This window comes from Apis cerana, linkage group LG5 (genome assembly GCF_029169275.1).
Source record: "Apis cerana isolate GH-2021 linkage group LG5, AcerK_1.0, whole genome shotgun sequence".
Classification (NCBI taxonomy): Eukaryota; Metazoa; Arthropoda; class Insecta; order Hymenoptera; family Apidae; genus Apis; species Apis cerana.
In genome coordinates, this window is record NC_083856.1 from 5,678,875 (window position 1) to 5,700,490 (window position 21,616).

General features: G+C 33.1%; 1 protein-coding gene and 1 long non-coding RNA gene across 11 annotated transcripts in view; both read left to right on the top strand.

Annotated features, from left to right (window-relative positions):
* Positions 1 to 16,615, top strand: part of LOC107996582 (dystroglycan 1) — a 96,172-nt gene extending 79,557 nt beyond the window's left edge. For 5 of the 10 annotated variants that reach the window (XM_062074629.1, XM_062074626.1, XM_062074627.1 and 2 more), the window contains 13 exons: positions 1,448 to 1,806; positions 4,367 to 4,579; positions 6,104 to 6,232; positions 7,855 to 7,980; positions 8,123 to 8,503; positions 8,589 to 8,678; positions 10,261 to 10,790; positions 10,900 to 11,095; positions 11,160 to 11,321; positions 11,392 to 11,628; positions 11,718 to 11,907; positions 11,985 to 12,665; positions 12,750 to 16,615. In XM_062074629.1, the coding sequence (XP_061930613.1) occupies positions 1,498 to 1,806; positions 4,367 to 4,579; positions 6,104 to 6,232; positions 7,855 to 7,980; positions 8,123 to 8,503; positions 8,589 to 8,678; positions 10,261 to 10,790; positions 10,900 to 11,095; positions 11,160 to 11,321; positions 11,392 to 11,628; positions 11,718 to 11,907; positions 11,985 to 12,665; positions 12,750 to 12,973 (3,468 nt within the window). In that variant the 5' untranslated portion in view covers positions 1,448 to 1,497 and the 3' untranslated portion in view covers positions 12,974 to 16,615. Of the gene's footprint in view, positions 1 to 919; positions 1,302 to 1,447; positions 1,807 to 4,366; positions 4,580 to 6,103; positions 6,233 to 7,854; positions 7,981 to 8,122; positions 8,504 to 8,588; positions 8,679 to 9,203; positions 9,678 to 10,260; positions 10,791 to 10,899; positions 11,096 to 11,159; positions 11,322 to 11,391; positions 11,629 to 11,717; positions 11,908 to 11,984; positions 12,666 to 12,749 lie in introns of those variants that run through there. The other 5 variants (XM_017054715.3, XM_017054714.3, XM_017054712.3 and 2 more) reach the window with 2 other exon arrangements.
* Positions 16,616 to 18,198: 1,583 nt separating this feature from the next.
* On the top strand, positions 18,199 to 21,195 carry LOC107996549 (uncharacterized). Its single transcript, XR_001765829.3, has 4 exons — positions 18,199 to 18,337; positions 19,689 to 19,864; positions 19,976 to 20,426; positions 20,498 to 21,195. It is a non-coding gene; the product is annotated as an uncharacterized LOC107996549 (long non-coding RNA).
* Positions 21,196 to 21,616: the final 421 nt, after the last annotated feature.

Here is a 21,616-nt window from a genome sequence, read left to right on the forward strand (position 1 = left end):
TGAAAAAAAATTAAAATATGAGAGAACTATATACCGAATAATTCAAGACGAATAAGAAGATCACTCATAATTTTCGACAAAGCTTTCCTCCTCGTGATCGATCGAAAAAGATCGGTAGCCGAATATCCCACCAATCGGACTGTATTTCTCCCTCCCCTCTGGTGAAAAGCATTTCGAGTAGCGTCGGCTTAACCGTTCAAGTTCTCATTGTCTGGCTCCGCCAATTAATGGCACGGCCAAGCGAGGCAACCAAGGGAGGAAATAAAAATGCGATGGAAGGCTTTATTGGCTATCATTGGCCCTTGGAATGCTTGGACGCATTCGCTCACCAAAACGTTTCCCATTGTTCGTTTCGTTTAAATACCCATGGAGAAAATAGGCTTACGGGAACTGGATCAATGGAAACGAGAAAATGACTTATTGAGAAACGCAGCCTGTATCGATCGTTCTCCGATCCCGGGGGACGATTAAACGCTTTTCAATCTGGAAATTCTTTCCAAAAATTCTCTCGACGCAATTCAAACAAACTCGCGCTAGGAAGTTAGAGCAAACATCGATCGTGCCTTTAATAATTTTTGCCATCCCAGAAAGTTAGATGTTTATTTTATTACGTAAGCTACATCGATGTCTGGTGGAAATTGTGGTAGAAATTGCATTGTGAATTTTTGTTGAACGAATATGCGACGGATCCGATAAAAGTCGTCGCGTGATGAACGCGAATTTGTTTTGCGCCATGATCTAACAACGCGTGACGATATTTAATGATCAATCAAACATGGAATGGCATCGGTACTATCGCATAGTTCCTACGTGATCCTATGTGATCATAACGGAGCACTGTTATCATTATTATTTTTACATTGTCACAATATATGGTGGGGATGTTGGTTCAAATCGTCCTGGTTATTATTCGTGATTCGTTTCGTCGCTTTATCAGTTTGCATTTAAACAGCTCGTGCGTTAGATTGCGAATCAATAAAGGTAGAAACAAAGTGTAAACAGTGGTTACGTTGGTGAGATATAATCGCGTTGTACGGCTGCAATTTTTCACCCTTAATGATCCTTATTTGTTGTTCTTCCAAAACTTGTTCTTGTTATCCGCCAGCTTTTGATTATTTCTTTCAGAAAAGAAAAAGAAAGAAAACTTTGTAAATGTTATATGGATAAATATACACGTGTGCAAAACGCGTATGTGTCGGAGGAAAAAGAAACAAAGAAGATCCGAGAAACGCATAGAGTATCCCATTAATCTTAGATCATCATAGGTGACTCACCAATCCTTGCATAACCATCCAGCAAAGGTTAAATTTCCAATTCTAAAATTACACAATTTTAAACATTCGATAAATTCTGCTTCGAAGCTGTATCTCTCGATTGCGGGCAAATCCAAAGAAAAGAGGGACAGAGAAACGCGAGGAAAAATTAAAAAGAAAATTTTCACTTGCAGGCACTTCAGCATGATATGATAACAGCGACCGAGGATAACTCCCCCGCAAGATGAAGAATCCTTACGTCCTCGCGTGTTTCCTGCTCGTTGCGCCCGCGGTGCTGAGCCTCACCCTGCAGGAGGACGATCTGGTGTTCGACGACGTCGGCGAAGAGGGGACCAGCACCGCAGCAACGGTGATCAGTCGTCGTTACGACGAGCGCAAGGCCAACTGGTTCGAGCAAAAGTATCCCCACGAGATCAAGAGGCATCAATTCGACAAGGTGAACAACGTGCCCCACGTCGTGGTCCCGGTTGGCCACGTGCTTAAGCTCCGTGTCCACAAGGAAGCGTTCACGGGGCCCGAAGATTACTACGAGGTGAGGAAAAACCAACTTCTTTTCTTCCTTGGAACAGCTTGCATCGAGCATTTTATTTCGAGGCGAAAGAGATGGGGTTTGTTTGTTGTTTCGATTGAAACCGGTGTTAAAACACGAACTTGAAATGGTTTATTCTGCTCTTTATCGGCGCCTGTCCGTTTATCGTGACCCATTTCAACAAGGAGTGCGTTTATTAAACGGGGATATCAAACAGTGACATCATCCTCGGGACGATGCCGCAACAGTTTGTGGGTGGTTAATGCTTGGCCTTCGTTCCTAGCTATGGATTGTTTTCGCGAATCAGAAGCGAAACGTGGGCGAAAGAGAAGAGTTTATATTCCGAGAAACGCAGGTTGGAGTAGTATAGGCTCTTGTCGGGAGTATGATTTAAGAGGAATGGGATTTAATGGGAAAATTTTCTGTTATCTTTTGCTCGATAAATATTTGCTCAACAAATAAGCAAAGAGTTGGATATTGTATAACGTAAATCAAATTCTAAAAGTGGTTTGTGTGGAATTATAAAATCGATAAACAAGTTACGAAATTGAAATTGTTTAAAAGAAAAGAAAGAAATCGTAAACTCAAATTGTTTTACGATTATAAGATAAAAATATGTTTGATTGAATTGAATGTTGGAGAATAGTATCTTAATTTGTCGAACGAGAATTTGGAAATATTTGGATCACGCCAACATTGCCAGGAATCTATATTCCTGATTCAATTTGGCGATAAGAAATTCGCTTATAAGCACTTGGTTTACCAATTTAGTTGCAAACTTTGATCGTAGATTTCGTACGTTGTTTAACATTTGTTCAGATACCTAATTTTTTTATTAAAAGTATATACGTACAATTTAATATTCCATTAAAACGAGGACTGTGTTCATAGATCGGATATTTATTTATTTTAGTTTGAATTGGAGGAAGATCAGAATTTGCATTTTAATGTAATGTGTAAATTAATATTTTTATTTTCTTCGATAAATGGAGCAAGATTAAAATATATTCTCTAATCTTTGTCTTCTTTCTGAAATTATTCGATAAAATAAAAGGAAAAGGAATATAAATAAGGTAAAGAAAGAAAGAATTTCAATAATGATAAATAACGTAAGATCTTCAGAAAAAGAGAGTTAGCATAAAACGTCCTAAAGAACATGAAAAAGAGCACTGTAAAACGTGTGAAAGCAAGAGAATTGGTGGTAGTAAAAAAATTCAGACGTCAAAAGAACCACGAGCAATAGAATTGATGGCACATAAAAATATAATAAAATATAACACCAGAGAAAAAGAAAATTTCCATCGTTCTGAAAGAAAAAAAAAAAATACATTTCACAATTCGAAAAAAAAACCTATTGTAAATATATAAAATATAATAAATTCGGAATGATATATATTTGGATGGAATTGAATAAAATTACGGATTACACGGAATTCTCGTCGAAATCCGCAAATTTAGCGTAATAACAATCGCAATCGAGTGGTAATAGGGACGAAATTTTTCGTGTTAAACTCGATACAAATGTGACGACAGGTTTGGAATTTATTTTCAACCGATATCCAACTCCACACGTGTTCGATATTGGTCTCTATCAAAAAAAAAAAAAAAAAAAGAATCGACGATGCTCAATAAAAGTTCGATAATCCGAATGTAATCGGCACCACAGCGGTTATCCTGTTCTCGTTTAGTAGATGGTCAATAACCATTTTATTTTCCTCGATAAAAAAAGAAAAACGAGCAGCGCGTTTCGAAGGAAAAGTGGACGCATCGACGGATATAAAAATTGCGTCTGAGATGAAAGATCGCCTTGTTTTTGTTCCCGAATGTTGTTTGGAGAAGCAACGATGAAATTTCACAGGGTTAAAATTGCAACGGTGGATAAATCCAGCGTTAAGAGAACGTCTCGTTTCGTGTTTCATCTAAGTAGAAGAATTTCTCTTCTTTTTCTTCTCTTATTTTTACAATTTTTTCCCAATCTTATTTTTAATACGCGTGAACTGTATTTGTGCCAGCAATCTTGAGCAGTCGTTTCGACGATTCATGCAATTACGTAATCATATTTGTTTTACACACCGGTATTTCCAAGAGTAATGTAGAGATCGTTTTAGACAGATGAAAGAAAAATTATATACGAAACGAATGAAATGATTCTAAATTAAACTTGTGAATTACACTTACTTAATTTCTGCTTATCGAATCGAAAAACCGAATTATAAATTCTAGTAAATAAAATTAAACTCACGTTCGATAACAAGGAAATATATAACTGAATCTAAAATTCGAATTATATTTACTCAATTCGAATCGAGTTACATAATTTTATTAATTCCATAGTCATAAAACGTAATCGTAGTTATTTAATATCCTAATTAAGAAAAAGTTTTTGTCTTGATCGCCGACAATTCATCTCGCTCTGCCAATAGAAATTCACAGTCGATCAAAAGAAATTACCTCTAATTATCCGTAAGATTTAATTCGAATGGAAACGAATTACGCGTGTAATAATTGTATGGAAAGTTCATCGTTCTCACGTTCACACGTTCGATCTCTGTTGGAAAACCAGTTGTTCGACTCGAGCGGAAACAAGCTACTGCGATGGCTGTACTGGGACGACGCGGCGTCGACCCTGATGGGCGTCCCGACGAAGAAGGACGTGGGGAGCCGTCGCCTGAGCGTGAAAGTGGTGCCTAAGGACGACGTCGCCACTACGAAGGATCTGTTCGTCGTGCAAGTCGTCCCCGAGAAGCACGAGGAATTGAAGCACAGGGACGGAAAGGTGAGTTTTCCTCGCTCGATCGAATCACATCTCCTCTTGCACCTTTGCCAGGCTTATCGGTGATAGCCGCTCGATTGGCAACGATTCAACCAACTCCTGAACTCCTACAACAGGTACCTGCCATTGCAGAGAATTAATCGTGAGAACTTGCAACCTGTTGGCCGTCTAATTCTATTTGGAACGGTGATTTATCTTTATCTTCGGATAGGAAATTTGCAAGAGAGAGAGAGAAAATGGTGGAAACGAATTCCAAAAATTGTACGAAAAAGATACAATTTTTCTTTGCCTTTGTCCAGCACATATTCTCTTTCCAGTAAAAACAAACGTAAAGAGGGAATATTATAAGCGCTCTCAAGCTTACTTTTTAGGATCTTTTCAAAGTGGCGAATCCATTACACGCGTGAAAAAATTCGCGAATAATTGCGATCATTGAATCGATGACCGATCGGTTTGACGCTAAGCTCGGTGGAAGCTGTTAATGAAGCGGTAAATCAATTAGCACGTTAATCGGTTTCGCCGATCGAGGGCAACAAGCATACCGGAGGGGATTGACTTTTGCGCGACACGTTGATCGTTTTAATCGGATCCGCCCGATTTTCGCCAGCTCGATAATTAATTGGCCCGAATCCCGCGCTCGTTAAATCGCTCGTTGGACGAATTATCGCGTTTATCCTTCCGCCACGAGCGGAGCCTAACCTCTGAATCGGTTGAACGCCATTTTTGAAACGGGCCGCTCCGTTTCGCCCTGCTCGATCGATTAAACGGAGAGAAATTCGATTATATTCGTCACTGGACTCGTGTTACGTCAACTCGGGCAATTTGATTCCCCGTTTTTTCGCCTACGAAATCTCGTATTTTTTTTTTTTTCCCAAAGACACGATTGCGAAACGATTGCAAAGTGGAAATTTTTTCTCTTTTTTTACCCAAGTAAACGCAACGTCAGCAAAAGCCGATTTTTTGAATCCCGTTTTAGATTCTTCGAAAATTCGAGATGCGTTTAAAAAAATGGAGTTAACAAAGAAACAAATTTAGGAAGAGACGATCTTCTCGCATCTTCTCTCCTTCGAAATTGTCCGATTGATAAGGAAATACAATTAATTTGAAAATGGAAAAACGTCAACCGGGTTGAATCATGCAATTTTTAATCCTTGTCTATCAGATACGCGTACAACAATTTCAACAAAAGAATGGTAAAATCGAAGGAGAAAGGAAAAAACGAGGAAGGAAGAATAGGGGCAATCCTGTGAAGAAAAATTTATTCGACTCGCGTGCATCGTGGAAAGATTGCCGCGCGGCACGATTGCATCGGCGTATAACACATCGGTTAAATCTCTCCGCCAGAAATTAGCCTGGTAGACGATGCTGATTGATGCCAATTGATAGCCGGCCGTATTGCGCATCGCCACGAATGGTATTGTTCGGATCCTCGTCGGTCGGACGGCCTTAATTCCTCGTGTTTCGCACACTGACACCGTTCGTTTCGGCCCGAGCCAACCGACTGAAATAGGACGCTTCTGATTTTAGACACACTGCAACGAAGGGGAGGAACAGACATTGCTGACGATACTGTTGGACGCAAAGTTCGACAACCTCACGCCGGTCACGCGAGTCAACACCATCGAGAACCTCGCAGGATTTCTGGGACTTCACGTGGTACGTGGTATTACGTTGCACGAGCTGCTCGATGAGAATCACAGTGGTATATCGTTATTTTCGATCTTTCTGAATTTGTGAACAAATTTTTGAAACAAATCGATGATGAGGGAATGATACAAGCTTAAAGTACTTTTGCTTTTCACGAACGTTGTATAATATTTTTTGGAATCATATGGAAAATCTGAGAGATATATTTTACACCACTATGATGCTCGAATGATAATTTTCTTCGATTGTTTATTTGCTTATTCTTCTTATAAAATCGTATGGAATTCAATATTGTGTTGTGAATTCAATATTTAGGAAAAAATTGTGTTATTTTTTACTTTTCGACAAGTGGAATTCTTCGAACGAAGTTCTAAAGTTTAAAGCATTGGTCGATAGTATTTCAACTTACTTTTTCGCTCACGTCAATTGAATTCCATTGAGTCAAATGATATTGCTGACTTTATAGTATCGAAGCATACGATACGTGATATACAATATCTGCATATTATACTTTTTTTATCGCCATCATTATTATTGAACATAATCAAAACCTAGCAAATGAAATTAACTATAAATTTTATAACCCTTAGAATCGTTCTTACTTCAAATCTTTTTCTAAGCCTTTTTCTTTACCTAAAATCCTTCCAGATTTTTAAATATTCTGAACAACTTACAAAAAATTACGCGAAATGCACGATTTTCGCACTTTGTTCGTTAACAAACTGAGAAAAAGTTTAAATTTGGGAAGGGAAGAGCAGAAATATACGAATTTGAAAAGTTCACCGCGCGAATACGAGTTTTTACTAGAAAATTTTACAAAGCTATTCCGCTGTTGTGGAATAGAAGATGCATCGTGGTCCCGACATAATAAATGTTCGAGTAAATTTTTAAAAAGTATCCACGTCGAAAGAGAGAAAGAGAGAGAGGAACTTCCGTCGAGCATAAATTGGACGCCTTTTGAACTTTCCCGCCTTCGTTCTTTCTTTCCGCGCGCCAGTTGTGCAATACTTAATTAATTTAATCGCGACGGGAAGGAAAAGAACGCGTTACTCTTTATATACCCTTTATATACATATATACACGTATATAGGAAAGCCAGACCTTCTTCCTTCGCGCCACACAATTTTTCTTCCTTATTTCTTCCGTGTATTATTATTCCTAGGATATTTCAGAAGCGACATTGTCCGATTTCTTTTCTCTTATTTCGTCCAGTATCGCCTGGATGAATGAACTTCTCACTTCTTTCTCTCTTTCTTTTTTTTTTTTTTCTTTAAGATTTCTCTCGTTGAAAAATTGAAGTTGGATGAAGTAAAAGAATGAAGATGGGAGAATTGAAAAAATTTATTAAATTCCTTTTTAAGATTTATCTATTCATAAATATATTAGTAAAGAAGAGACGTACGTAATCCTACTGTTATCGAATTCATTGCATGGAATTGAAATTATCTCCCATTGAAGATGACTTACATCACGGAATTATGTTTTTCCTCAAAGCAGCTCCAACGATTAAAAATCCATTTTTATTCGAAATCAAGAACTATGAACAAGTATTTCCATTATTACCTGCAATTTCTTGTTCGCGGAAATCCCTCTTCTTTATTCATACGATTCGCATTGGGCTGGAATTTCAGAGCGCATTTTCGATGCATCCGCAAAACGCCAAAGAGAATTTCAACGCCGATTCCACGGTGATCCTTAGCGGGCCCGGAAACGTGAAACATCGGAAAGAGAAACATCTCACGGCAGTTCAATGGCAGGTAAGATTTGTATAATTAATTTTCATTAATCATCTCTAATTTTTATCATTCCACAATTTTTAATCTTCTCGCCTATTTCCCCTTTTTGAAGAGATTTTAATTAACGATTAAAATAAGCATTCTCTACATTTGAATTACACAGGTCGGTTGTGACGGTCATTTATGGAGACACCAGACAGATTTGGTGAAACATCTGCGAGAACAAGCGAAGGACGGCACTCTGGCGGAAGTAATGCAACTTCCGGTCCTATTATGGCGCGTTAAAACGGAATCGAGCCTGTTACTAAGAAGCAGAAGAGAGAGCGGTTCCGGACACTACAGTAATCCGGATTACGACAGTTACGACGATTATGATATTGAATACGATGGTGAAGATGGCGAGGATGGCGAGGATGGCGAGGATGGAGAGGACGGCGAGGATGGGGATGACTCGCAAGTACAGCCAACGTTCATGCCCGAAACTAATCTCGCCCCGGAACATCCTCACAGGCACCACCACGGGGAGGAACCTATCGATTGGAACGTAAGATTTACCTATACGAATTTATACGAACGAATAATCGAAATTACTTTCCATAGACTTTTAACAAAGCTCATTTATACCTTAGACCGAAGATGATGATCTTGTAATACCCGACACTCATCCGGACATAATAGAGAGCGTATTGAACAGAACTACTACAGACCCCGTGTCAACTGTAAGTATGAGATCGAAATTAATCGAGTCGTGTGAACAAGTGGTCACACGATTCTCTCTTTTCTAAATCAAGAAAAAATATTTGAAAAAGAAAATTAGCAAAAAGAACAACATCGCTACGTAACTGGCTTTCGTTGAAAATTCTTATGTCTCTGTCCTTCATTCGCCATGCCAATCGCTTAAGGGAATCGTTGCGCTTAAAATACCTTAGTATAGCTGTGGGTACTGCGTGTTCAATGCCGACTTATGCCATTTTCTATGCCGTTTAGGCGGTATCGATCGATGTATAGAAAGCGCTGTAATGCGAAGTATCTCTGTTGAAACCAGAAACGAAAGCCTGAGAGAGAATGAGAGAAAGAAAGAGAAAGAAGAGCATATACTTTATATATATATATATATATATTTATATATATATATATTTTTTCTCTCTTTTATACTTTTTGTATTTACATCTTCTTCGCTCCCTTCATAATGTAACTAACAAAGTTTTTCGTGCCGTACATCGCATCTACTAACGATTTCGCAGACAACAACCACTGAACTTACATCACCACCATCAACAACTCCAACAACCACCACCACGACGACTACCTCAACTACTTCGACAACAACAACAACAACAACAACAACAACAACAACTCAACAACCACCCTCGTCAACGGCCACTAGTACTACTAGCACAACAACGAGTACAACAATAGCAGATACAACAACAGCAACCATTATGCCGACCATCATTGTTCCATCGACCGAACCACCGGAGAAATCGGAGATAACGATCGAAGAGACAACGAAGAATACCAGATACACGGAGACTGAGTCGTTAAATGTCTCATCTGTCACTATACCAGAACTCACCACCATCCCCCCTTCGGTAATTGTACCCCATTCTAGCACCACTATCACCACTACCACTACTGGAACCATCCCTACCACTGTTGTTGTCGAAAGGACGGAAACGGATGTGACCAGTGGTACCATTAATGTCACTACGGAAGAGGTAATGCTTCAATGCTTCAAGCTTCGTTTGTTCACGATAGTTCATGCTACGCATAGAATCGATTTACGTTAGTCTGTCGCTTTAGTATGCCAAACGATAGGTCGTTGTATCACATCCCAAACCTGAGCCATCTTCCTCTTTTTTAAATGATGCAACGTGCGTTAAGAATCGTGTGGATATCCTTTGTCGTCAGTTATGGAACTACGTAGATGATAATTAGAAAGTTAAACTTAGAAGTGTAATTTAATATAGCGTCGTGTACACATGCGAGTTCCATTTTAAAGTGGAACGTACCAACAATAATTCGTACAAACCGTAATGAATACCACAGAAAAGGAACGTTGTTCTTGAAGAACTGTTTCAAACAAATATTTCTATCTCTACTTCATACTTGGAAATTACGTTTAAAGCAATAATTTGCACGATTCTCTCGTACTATTTTCTAAATATCATGATCAAATATTTTCTGATCGAGTTATCTGATCAATTTTTTAATCACGATGCTTTCGTGCATCGAGACTTTACAAATAATTAATTATTTTTTTTTTTCCCCAATATTAAAATATCTTCTTTCTGCCTCCAGCCGACAGAACAGTCGTCTATGACCTCGACGAAACAATCCAGTACTCTGTTACCTGTCACAGTACCTGCGAACACTACAACCACAACCACAACTACAGCATTCGTTACATTCTATAACACTACAACTACAACACCACTAATAACGACACAGATGAGAACAACGCCAACTACCACAACAACCACCACCACCACCACTACCACTACCACTATGGCCCCAACCACTGCCAGTACAACCACCACCACGACCACTACCACTCCAGCGCCGACCAGCGCTGCCACTGAACCAGCTAGAGTTATCACGGAAACCGAGTACGAAGTTCACAACTTTGCACCTAGACAAGATAGAAGATTGAAGAAAATACCTGTCACAGCTGGAAAACCGTTAAGCTATGTCATACCTGCCAACACATTTAGCGATATGGAAGATGGAGATACCAGGAATTTGAGACTTAGTTTATATCTACAGGGTGCACCGTTAAAACCCACTCACTGGTTGCAGTTTAATCAGAAAACGCAGGAAGTTTATGGATTGTAAGCACCAAGAAATAATATTTCGTTATTGGTGAATGAATTGAATCATCGACAATAATAATTTCGTTGCAATAAAATTCGCAATTTATAATCAGTTGTTATTACATAGGCCATTGGAGAATGATATTTCTACCTGGACCTACGAATTGGTAGCTGCCGATAACGAGGGATTAAATGTGACAGATCGACTTGATATTCACGTACAGCAGCACAAGCTTAGTCGGACTGTAAACCATGAATTTAGTATATATTTAAGGATCGATAAGCGAACTGAATTTCCTACAGACGTAGACTGGGAGCTAAAGGTAAGTATTTGTCTCTTATAATATAGCTTATATTAGTACATATTCAATTCTTGTTGGCTTGTAGGTAATTCGAAGTATAGCCGAATTATACGAAGATAGCGATACCAGACATATTACTGTCAGATCAGTCGATATCGATCGCGATCAGGCGATTTTCACTTGGACCAACGATAGTTTGCCTAGAAGCAGCGATTGTCCTAAAAATTATATCAACGATTTATTACATGTAAATATAATTATTATTTTGCTATTGTTTTAGATAATATAAAAAGTTTAATTCCATATTTGTGGATTAGGTTCTGATTGATAGAAATGGTGACCCTAGTTCTTCGCTGAGAAATGTTCTTCTCCCTGAAATTAGAGTGAAACGAGTAGTTTATCAAGGCATTGGACAATGCGAAGATATGACCCGTCCAGAAGTGCCAAAAGTTTCCACGCAGGAGCCTAAATCAAATTTCCCGCCGCTACCAAGAAATCAAGTGGATCTTGTCAATGCCACTGTTGGTCAATTACTTATATTTAAAGTACCAGAAGTATGTCATATTTCATTATTATAAAAAAAGCGCATTACATAATATACATTTCGATATAAATGATTTTTTTATATAAATTTTTACTCTAGGATACTTTTTACGATGCAGAAGATGGTTCTGCAAGAAACATGAAAATGTCTCTGCTAACTATTGAACGCAAACCTATTCCACCATACGAGTGGTTGCAATTCGATAGTAAAAATCAAGAATTTTATGGAGTACCAATGCGTAGTGACGTTGGACGTAAAGAATATCAATTAGTAGTTACTGATAAAGAAGGTAATGTATCAAAATTGACTATATCCTATGTATAACAAATGAACATTTTTTGTCACATTTTATTCTACTTGTTATAGGCGCAAGCGCCACTGACGGCCTAGTGGTTGTGGTTCATTCTGCTCCTTTTATGCAACACACAGTAGAATTTTCCATGACATTGGATATCCCATACGAATCATTTGCACATTCTGCTCTTCAAAAGCGCAATTTTATTGAAAAGTTACGTGATTTGTACCAAGATAAAGATACTAATGCAATCTCATTGCATAGCATATCAAATGGTAGTACAGTAATCACGTGGCACAACAGAACCTTGCCTACCTCGTATTGCGCGCATGAAGAAGTTAGCAGATTGCGTTCAGTGCTTGTTAAAAGTGATAATGATCGTCGATCCGTTACAGATGAAGTCCTTGAGATCATGGGTTTAAAATTCCCTGTTAAACAAATCACTGTGATTCCCATGGGCATTTGTCTTGGCGAATTAACAGACGTTCATTCGCGTGACAATCATGTTCCACCAGTGGACGATTCTACTTCAGTTGGGGCGTTCCACGATGATTATCTTATCACATTCGTCCTACCAGCTATAATAATCGCCATAATGCTCATCTTAGCAGGCATCATTGCATGCGTATTTTATAGACGAAGGCGTAGTGGGAAAATGAGTGTCAGCGAACAAGATGACGAAAGACAAAGTTTTCGTAGCAAGGGAATACCGGTTATTTTCCAAGATGAATTGGATGAAAAACCAGATCCAGGTATATATTTTTTTTATAAATTTTCATCTGTTAATATGTCATATTTTTATCAATATTTTTTTATCATATTTTCATATATAATAGGTAACAAATCTCCTGTCATTTTAAAAGAAGAGAAACCACCGTTACCACCTCCCGAATATCAAAAAGCTGAAGACGGTGCAGATGTACCAATGTTGCCAAAGGAGAATTCCGAGGAACCGTACCAACCACCTCCACCATTCGCCACGAACCGCGATACTAACCGTCAGAATCGCCCTAAACCCACTCCTACATACAGGAAACCACCTCCATACGTACCTCCCTAACAAAATACGGTTCACTCGCCTACGCGCAAATATATGTTAGCGATGCTCGGAGACTCCCCAATTCACGCGCAAAACCAAACCAATTATCAGAAGAAATCTCAGCTTGCCGGTAAAATCGACAACTGCGGATCTCTGAACGTATACAACAATCTTAAGTAAAAAAGAAAAAAAAAGAAAAAAAAATGCTTTCGTTCGTCCCGGCATTCAATATCAATATATAATATAATATATCGATATTATGATACAAGAGAAGATGAAAGATCTGTTCGTGAGAATTCACACCAAAAGTCACGCCCATTTTATTATATATTTTACTTTATTATATAATCTATATATATATATATATATATAGATATGTACTCATATATGTACTATATACATATACATATATATATAGATATGTACTCATTTATCGCTATTTATCCGCGGTATTTAAAGGAAGAGAAAGGAAAGAAACAAGAGGGAAATCGTCCATAAGTTTCTTTTCTTTTTCTTCCTTTTTTTATTTTAATTTTAACAAATGTACTTTTGTCATTATCGATCGTTTTGTAATTTCGGGAAACTTTTTCTAGGGAGTGTATGGGATTACAAATCACGCGTTGCCTTTCGTAACGAATTCAAACTGTAGAGAGAGAGAGAGAGAGAGGGAGAGAGAGAATGATTCACTACTCTGACCGGGTAAGCGGATATTTTAGGTTTTAGATTTATGAAACTTGTAGAACCAGCCAAGTCGTTTAGGGCGAAATGTATTTTACTTGATAATATGAGGATAGGAAAAAGAACCGATGTGTATATGCAGCAACGATACTCGTTAAATATTTCAGTAATATCAGTGCCATTTTTTAAGCAATAAGGGTATCCTGCTGTGAATGAAGAAAACACATAATGGTTCTATGACTTAACACAATTTACTGTTTAAAAAAAAAAAAAAAAAAAAAAGAAAAACATGCGGTCTCCAAGTATCAAAGACTATCGACTTAACGAATCATACAACGTACCTATAATGCATAACGCTGCCAGATAAAAAAAAGAAATATGATAATTCGTCGTCGGATGAGATAGTTTTATTGTTAGTTATTCAAGATTTTTTTTTATATTGTCCATTTTATAAAAGGAAGGAATATTAAAAAGGAAACGAATATCAGTTTCAAATATTCTACGATTTTATTGAACTGATCCATCCGACAATCGATTGTCAGACTTAAACGATTAACTTAAGTAAAACGTGAAGATTTTTTTAAAGAAAAAAAAAAAAAAAACGTAACTTAATTAAAACGTAACGTGTGTATCTGTTTGCGCGATATGCCATTGCAGAATGACAGCAAAATGCTTCCATTGGCGCTGTAGGCCATGCAGAATAAAAGAAAAATTAATGATAATATATACAAATATATTATATATATATATAAATATGTATATTACCTATTTGTCGTTCGATAGACAGTCTGCTGCAGTTACTTAGATCAATGTTCAAAAACACTGCCAGATCCACCTCATATAATATAGCATTTACATTGTCTTGCTCTTTTTATTTTTTTATTTTATTTTATTTTATTTTATTTTATTTTTTTTTATTCGCAATGTACAACGGGCTTTCTACTCGTTTTACGCACAATCTGACAAAAAATTGTTTCTTTTTTTTTTTAACTGTAACTGTATTCTGTGACTATTATTTAAAGTTTTTTGTTTCTATTTTTTATAGCTTAAAAAAAATTTTTATCTTTTAACAATTCTAAATCTGTTGAAAACTTAATTTTAATTTAGATTTTATATAGTTACCAAGCCAAAAAAAAACTAACTAAATAAAGCAAAAAAGAAAAATGGGATTAAATAAGATGGAACAAAAGGAGAGGAGGACAAAGTAATAAGATCTACTTTTTAACATATACAAACAAGCGTAAACACCCGTACATCCTTCGACGCATACGCGTTTTTTATAATTTTATAATCTAATAAACTGCTCTGTTGCAAAGAAAAATTCTGACTAATTTCAATGAATGAATAAATAAAAAAAAAAATAGAAAAAAATATAAATTGTAATTTTTTTCGTGGAATACGGGTATGTACGCATTGCCGTTTCTTCAATACCTCGATAATTTCCTGATATTTTTTAAAAGAAGAAGGAAATAATGCGAGAAATCGAAAGAAAAGATGAAAAAAAAGGGAATAGAAAAGAAAAAGAAAAAAATATGATATCTGTCGCGTACCTCGAATTTGAAGGCTCCGTTCATTCACTTTTTCGTAAAATGAATAGGTAGTTAATAAATCTACAAATTTGGGGTCACTCCTATTAAAACTTGGTATGAATGATGATGATAATTGTGTATGTAGAATGATAAACGGATGTTTCGTATGCAAGCTAAATTACAATATAATATATAATACTATTAATTCACATCTTTATAATGTAGAAGATGTAAGTATATTAACACGCGACTATCTCTTAAATTCATTTTCATCGCGTCTTGTTTATCGCAGAATATTTCGAACAGATATAGGTATTTTACTCCATGAAGTACGTTACGTTCTCATGAAACGAACAAGATATTACAAACTCGTTGCGATATATCGCACGAATTAGAAATCTCGGGAGTATTTTCTATTTTTGTATCATGTTTTAGTGTATCAGCTGTTCAAGAAAATTGAAATGTCACGGATCGACGAGACAAACCACGCTCGAGCTATCTTTAAAAAAAAAAAGAAAAAAAAATAGATTGAAATCTTTTTTTACAAAAAAGAAAAAAAATATACAATGAAAAGAAAATAAATGAAAATAAAAGAAGCTCGAATCGTGGAAGAGAATATATCGATTGTGTATAATCGATTGCGAAATACCATTTAAAGACAACTTTCCGAATCTCCGATCTGTGACCTGCGATAAGCAAGAGAACTCATATCATGCTTTTAATCATATCATCGCGTAATTTTCATGCGCTACAATTGTGTTACTGTGACAGAAACGACGAATATGTATGATAAATATGTACGATATTTATAAAATACGGAGAATGGAAAAAAAATGTAAAGAAAGAAAAAAAGAGGTTAGGTCTGATGAAAACGAAAATAAGAAAACAATTGTCATCTAGAAAATTTAAAGAAATTCGGTTTCTTTTTTGTCCTACGAAAAATAAAAATAAAGGGTGATTCGAAAGTATTTTGTACAAAAGACAATGGGGAAACAAGAATGAAAAAACAAAAAAAGTTACGACAAGGAAATAAAACAAAGATTGTAGAATTCGATCGATTCCTAAAGGACATGAATAAACAAAAAAATTCCACTTCAAGGAGAGAAACGAAGAAGAAAAAATTATTACATTACGTATAAACAATTTCTTATACACATAATAAGAATAATATTTATTAAAAATTAAAAATTTATTAAAAATTTTGTTTGTTATTCGTTTCAATAAAACTTCGGATAGAAGCTTGGGCCAAATAAAAATGTCCTTTCTTCGATTTCTACGATCGAAAAGATATCGTATTTCGCTAACGGTCATTTTTTCGAATGATATCGTCGACGATAAATAAAAGAACGTTGATTAACACACACATACACAGATACACGCATATACAGATATTTCTGACAAGTACTGCATATTAAACACGTGTAAAGTTAAGAGTTAATAAAATCATTTTAGGATACCAGGCTTTATTTTATTATACATTCATTTATTTTCAAAATTCATTTATTAAGAAAATAAAATTGATTATAATTTTGTATATAATGAATATATTTTGCCAATGACAAAGTGAAGTTTCAAGATTTTCTATAGAATGTTGAACTATTTTAAAATTTCAAAAAATATTATTTCCTCATTTTTAATTCTACTCATTTAATTCGATATTCCTCTCTTCTTTATTTTGATTTAAATCGAAAAACATATATTTCATTTATAATTTTTTTTCAGTTAATATATAATATCAAAGAAATTCGAATTTAGAAATTCGAATTATTTGTAACTTTAATTATTTTTGATCGAGTCATGGAAATGTTTTTTGTATTCCTATTTTATTTATAAAATATTTTGTAATTTCATTTCTCATTATATTTTCATATAGAAAAACTCATTTATAATTCAAGTTTTATCATGAAATTATTGTTTAAAAAATTTTACAAATAATAAATATTATATTTCTTTGTCTTAACGTACTTAAAATGCATTTTGAATTTCTTTTCGTCTATCATAATTTAATACTTACAATTTATATATAATAATGACAATAAAGATAGATATTAACACATATTCACAACACTTCAAGAATAATTTATAAAATATTGCATAATCACGTGTAATTCATGATTGAAAGTATATGTCTAGCAACTGAATGTTTATTATTTAAACAAATGATAATGACTAGAAAGAAGATGAATTAGATCGAACTTGACAAAAACGATGTATCTTAGCCTCACTTTTTGCACGTTGCACTATATAAAAATAAAAAATATATTTAACGTTTTACTATTATTCTCAACGTCAAGATTGCAACATTATTAATAGAAATATATTGATAAGAGATATATTATAAAACCGAAAATATAACATATTTTATAAAAAGATTAAGACACATTGTAGCTTGAAAAGAGAAAAAAATGAAACATATTTGATTGAAATCCCATATCTTATAGTTATGCACTAACAATAAAAATAAATATAGAGAAGAAAATAACAGAAATAAAATAAAACAGAATAAGAATTGATAATTAACGTCATCTTTTGGAAAATATTAAAATATGAAATATTTTTAGTATTCAAGAGATGGCGTTGTAAGTAAATTCTTACATCTTACATTATTTCTATCTTTATCTAACAATTTTCTTTGTGTATTTCATTTACAACATTTTGTAGATACTGTTAATTTCAATATTTTTATTCTATTTCTATCTTTTCATTTATTTTTCTTGTCTCTATAAATTGTAATTACAAAAATAAATACTTATGACAATCTATGGACCGAAGATATAAATTTATATGAAAAAAAGAAAAAAGAGATACCGAAGGTTTGTATATTTCTTTGTGTTGAACATATATTTTATACGTATTCATATATTTAATATTTAATAAAATAATATTTAATAAAATATAATAAATATATATATATTTTTGTTAGATTCAATTTGTATTTCGATTTTTTTTTGGAACAAAAAAATTATATTTCTATATTAATAATAGATTTCATGTTACATTTTTAAAGTCGATTGTCGTCTCTCTAATCAATGTATTCATGGAAATTTTACTTTAACATTATTAATGAATAATTCGAAAGATAATAAAAATAGGAAAAATTTAAATATTTAAATATTTTTGAATCAAAATAAAGCACAATATAATCTATTGAAAATCATGAAAATCTTTGAAGTTTCTGGTAAGTACCTCAATTTTATAAAATGATGTCATAAAATGATGATAGATAAAACATAAAAGTGATTCTCTTTTTTGGAAATTCCTAGTATTATTAATTTATAAAATCAAAAAAATAAGTAAATCATTTATTGTTATAATTAATTGATATTATAAAATCGATATTATTTTTGGAAATCCCTGATAAAATAATTGGTTTATTGAATTAAAAGAAATTATTTCGAAAATCAATACAAAGTGAATCATTTATTAACAATATTCTTACATTAATTGATATTTTTGATATTTGTAATTTTGTTTTTATTATTACATTAATTGAAAAATGCTGTTCACTTGTAATAAGATAAGAATATGGTAAGTTTTCCAATCAGATAATTAAGAAATTAAGTAGATAAGTGTGTTTTATTAAAAAGTTGGGGAAATTTGAACAGTTGCATAAAAATATTAAATTAAATCTAATAAAATATTAATCGATTAAAATTCTAATATTCATGAAATGAAATGAAATTAAAATTCTTTCGATCCATAAGAAATACAAATAAATTTAATAATTTACAAATTTTATTTACAGCAAATTATTTATTAACTTATTACTATTAACAACTTACTAGTGATAAATATTAATAAATAATATTTCAGCTGAAAATAGAAATCAATAATAATATATTTGCAAAATTTATTATAAAAAACAGTGATATCGCAAAAGGTGAATATTGAATTAGTATTTTTAACATGTCTACTTATATTGTTATTTATATCGATCACTATTAACATAAATTATTTTCGTAACTATTCTTGTTAAATTCTTCGTTGAATTCGATCAGTGAAAGATACAGATCGAAAATATTTTTTAAAGTAGGAACTCGATCATATATCACTTTAATTGCAATGAAGGACAAGCAAAATGACAATTATGTAACAATCATAAAGAATTCAAGCGTAATATCATTTCCTCTATACTAATACTCGAAATTAAAATGCAAAATAACTCGTGATTGAAATATGTAGTTGGTTAATACTTCGATGAATGAATAATGATGCAAGTTCAAAGAATTTTATTTGATATTTAGAATTTTATATTTGTTTTATTATTTTGAGATTTATAATGTCTTTTTATTTATGATATAATCCTGTAATTTTTTTGTAATTCAAGTAACTATCAGTAATTCAAGTGTTGTTCAAGTGTTGCAATTCAAATAACTTTACTGTTTATCTATTTATCAAAATATAGTTGATTCATATTTGATTCTTAATATTAAAAAATCTATTTAAATCATTGTAATTTAATCAAAAACAATTTCGTGAAATTCTATTTCTTGTTTAACTAAAATTGAATTTCATTCTTTTTACTTTAGGTTAGGCACACCAAAATGGATCATGCTACTGAGTATTTACCAATGGAAACGTACAATCGAATTATTAAAAAAAGAGATTATATATTTAAGCGATTCTGTCGCCCTTTTATTGCAACTAATAATTCTATTTGCGAGAATTGGTCTAGTGAATCTTTTTTTATACTGTTTTTTTAATGGTAATTATAATTAATATATTTCAACTAAAGTCTATAATAATCAACATTAAATAAAGTCTCATAAAAAGTAATTTTTTTAATATTATATTTTTATTTAAATTTAATTTACAGTATTTATTTTTATTTGAAAACATCCAAAGGTAAAAAAAAAAAAAAATACAAAATAATGATGGATATAAACTGCAAACAAATTGAACAAGGAATTTGGTAAAAAATCACGCATGGAAAACTACAAAAGATTCGGGGGAACGCATTCATGCTCGCTTAATGTCAGAAACATAAAGGCAGGGACGTTGATTAATGTTTTGTGATAGAATTTGCTGGAATTCATTACTTTTTATTGAGAGCATCATAGTGCGACTCTTTTATTGGTATAACGAAGTCAAAACGACTACGGCATCGGGCACGTTTCATGATATAACATTGACGTGATAATATTATGCGAGTTTGATGAAATTAAAGTAGTACGAGCGTCTTAAACTAAATTTTTCGATATTTGTTCATTTGTATAAAAAAAAAAAATTAACTTAAGATAGAAGTATATCTCAATTCATTTTAATAGGTAAATATTTTTATTTTTTTAATGTAATATATTTTTTGTTAATCTCTAAGTCATATAATATTTTATTTTAGTTTCATAAACTTTTGGCTTTATGGATTTGTTTATCTTGACCCCAGAAATTTCCATTTAAGAATATATATAGATGAGGATTTAAAAGATTAAGTTTGCAGTACTTACCTGATTGAAAAACTACATTAACAAAGAAATTATTACTTTGAGGAAACAATTATTTATGATTTATCTATGGACGTATTATAATACAAAAGAATTTTTATATTAGTATATTTTTCCTGTATCTATGGAAATGCTTAGGATAATAAATGTATTGGTCAACTTTAGAATACCGTTAGATTAAGTATTTCCAATAATATGGTTAAAATAATGAAAATATATTATAGGAAATATTTCGGTCCTCGACCTCTTAAGGACTATACACTGTGATTCATCGGTTAACGAATGCAATTTCGTTGTGTGATCATGATTCTTCAGTTGATATAATAAACAAGTTTGTATCATCTGGTTTAGAAATATGCATGCTGAAACGACGATTAAAATAATATCTAGCATTTATGCATATGTTGTTATAAACCCATGAAGAAAAAAGATATAATATAAAAATTGAAATAATTCTAAGTTGAATTGTTACAAAGAAAAATTGTTACATTTAAAATAAAAATCGCATACTGCAAACAGAATAAAATTTAAAAAAATATATTTAAAAATCAATCTAATCTTTTCATTGATAAATTACGATAATTGTAAGTTGTTAAAAAACCAAACTAATACAAATATTTCAAAAATTTGATAATTATATAGAAAAACAAAAAACAAAACAAAACTGCTTAATATCATTAACGAAGTTTTGACGAAAAAATATATTTCTTCTGTAAAGAAACATATTTATTTATATTCCACGAAATTTTGATAATGTAATAAAAAATTATAGAAGAATAATAACAAAAAATCGTTTACTGCACTTTATTTCGATAAAGGAGTGTATTTGATTTTTTCTCATCGCAATTGATAGGACAATTGTAGCGTATTATATTACCTTATCATCTCATCGAGATTAATGTTCTCGTTTGAAATAGATTATAAAATGAATCATTAAAGCATTAAATCGCTAGTTACTATCCTTCTCATAGTACGAACTCATATTAGCCAACAAACGCGATTAATTCAATCATTTA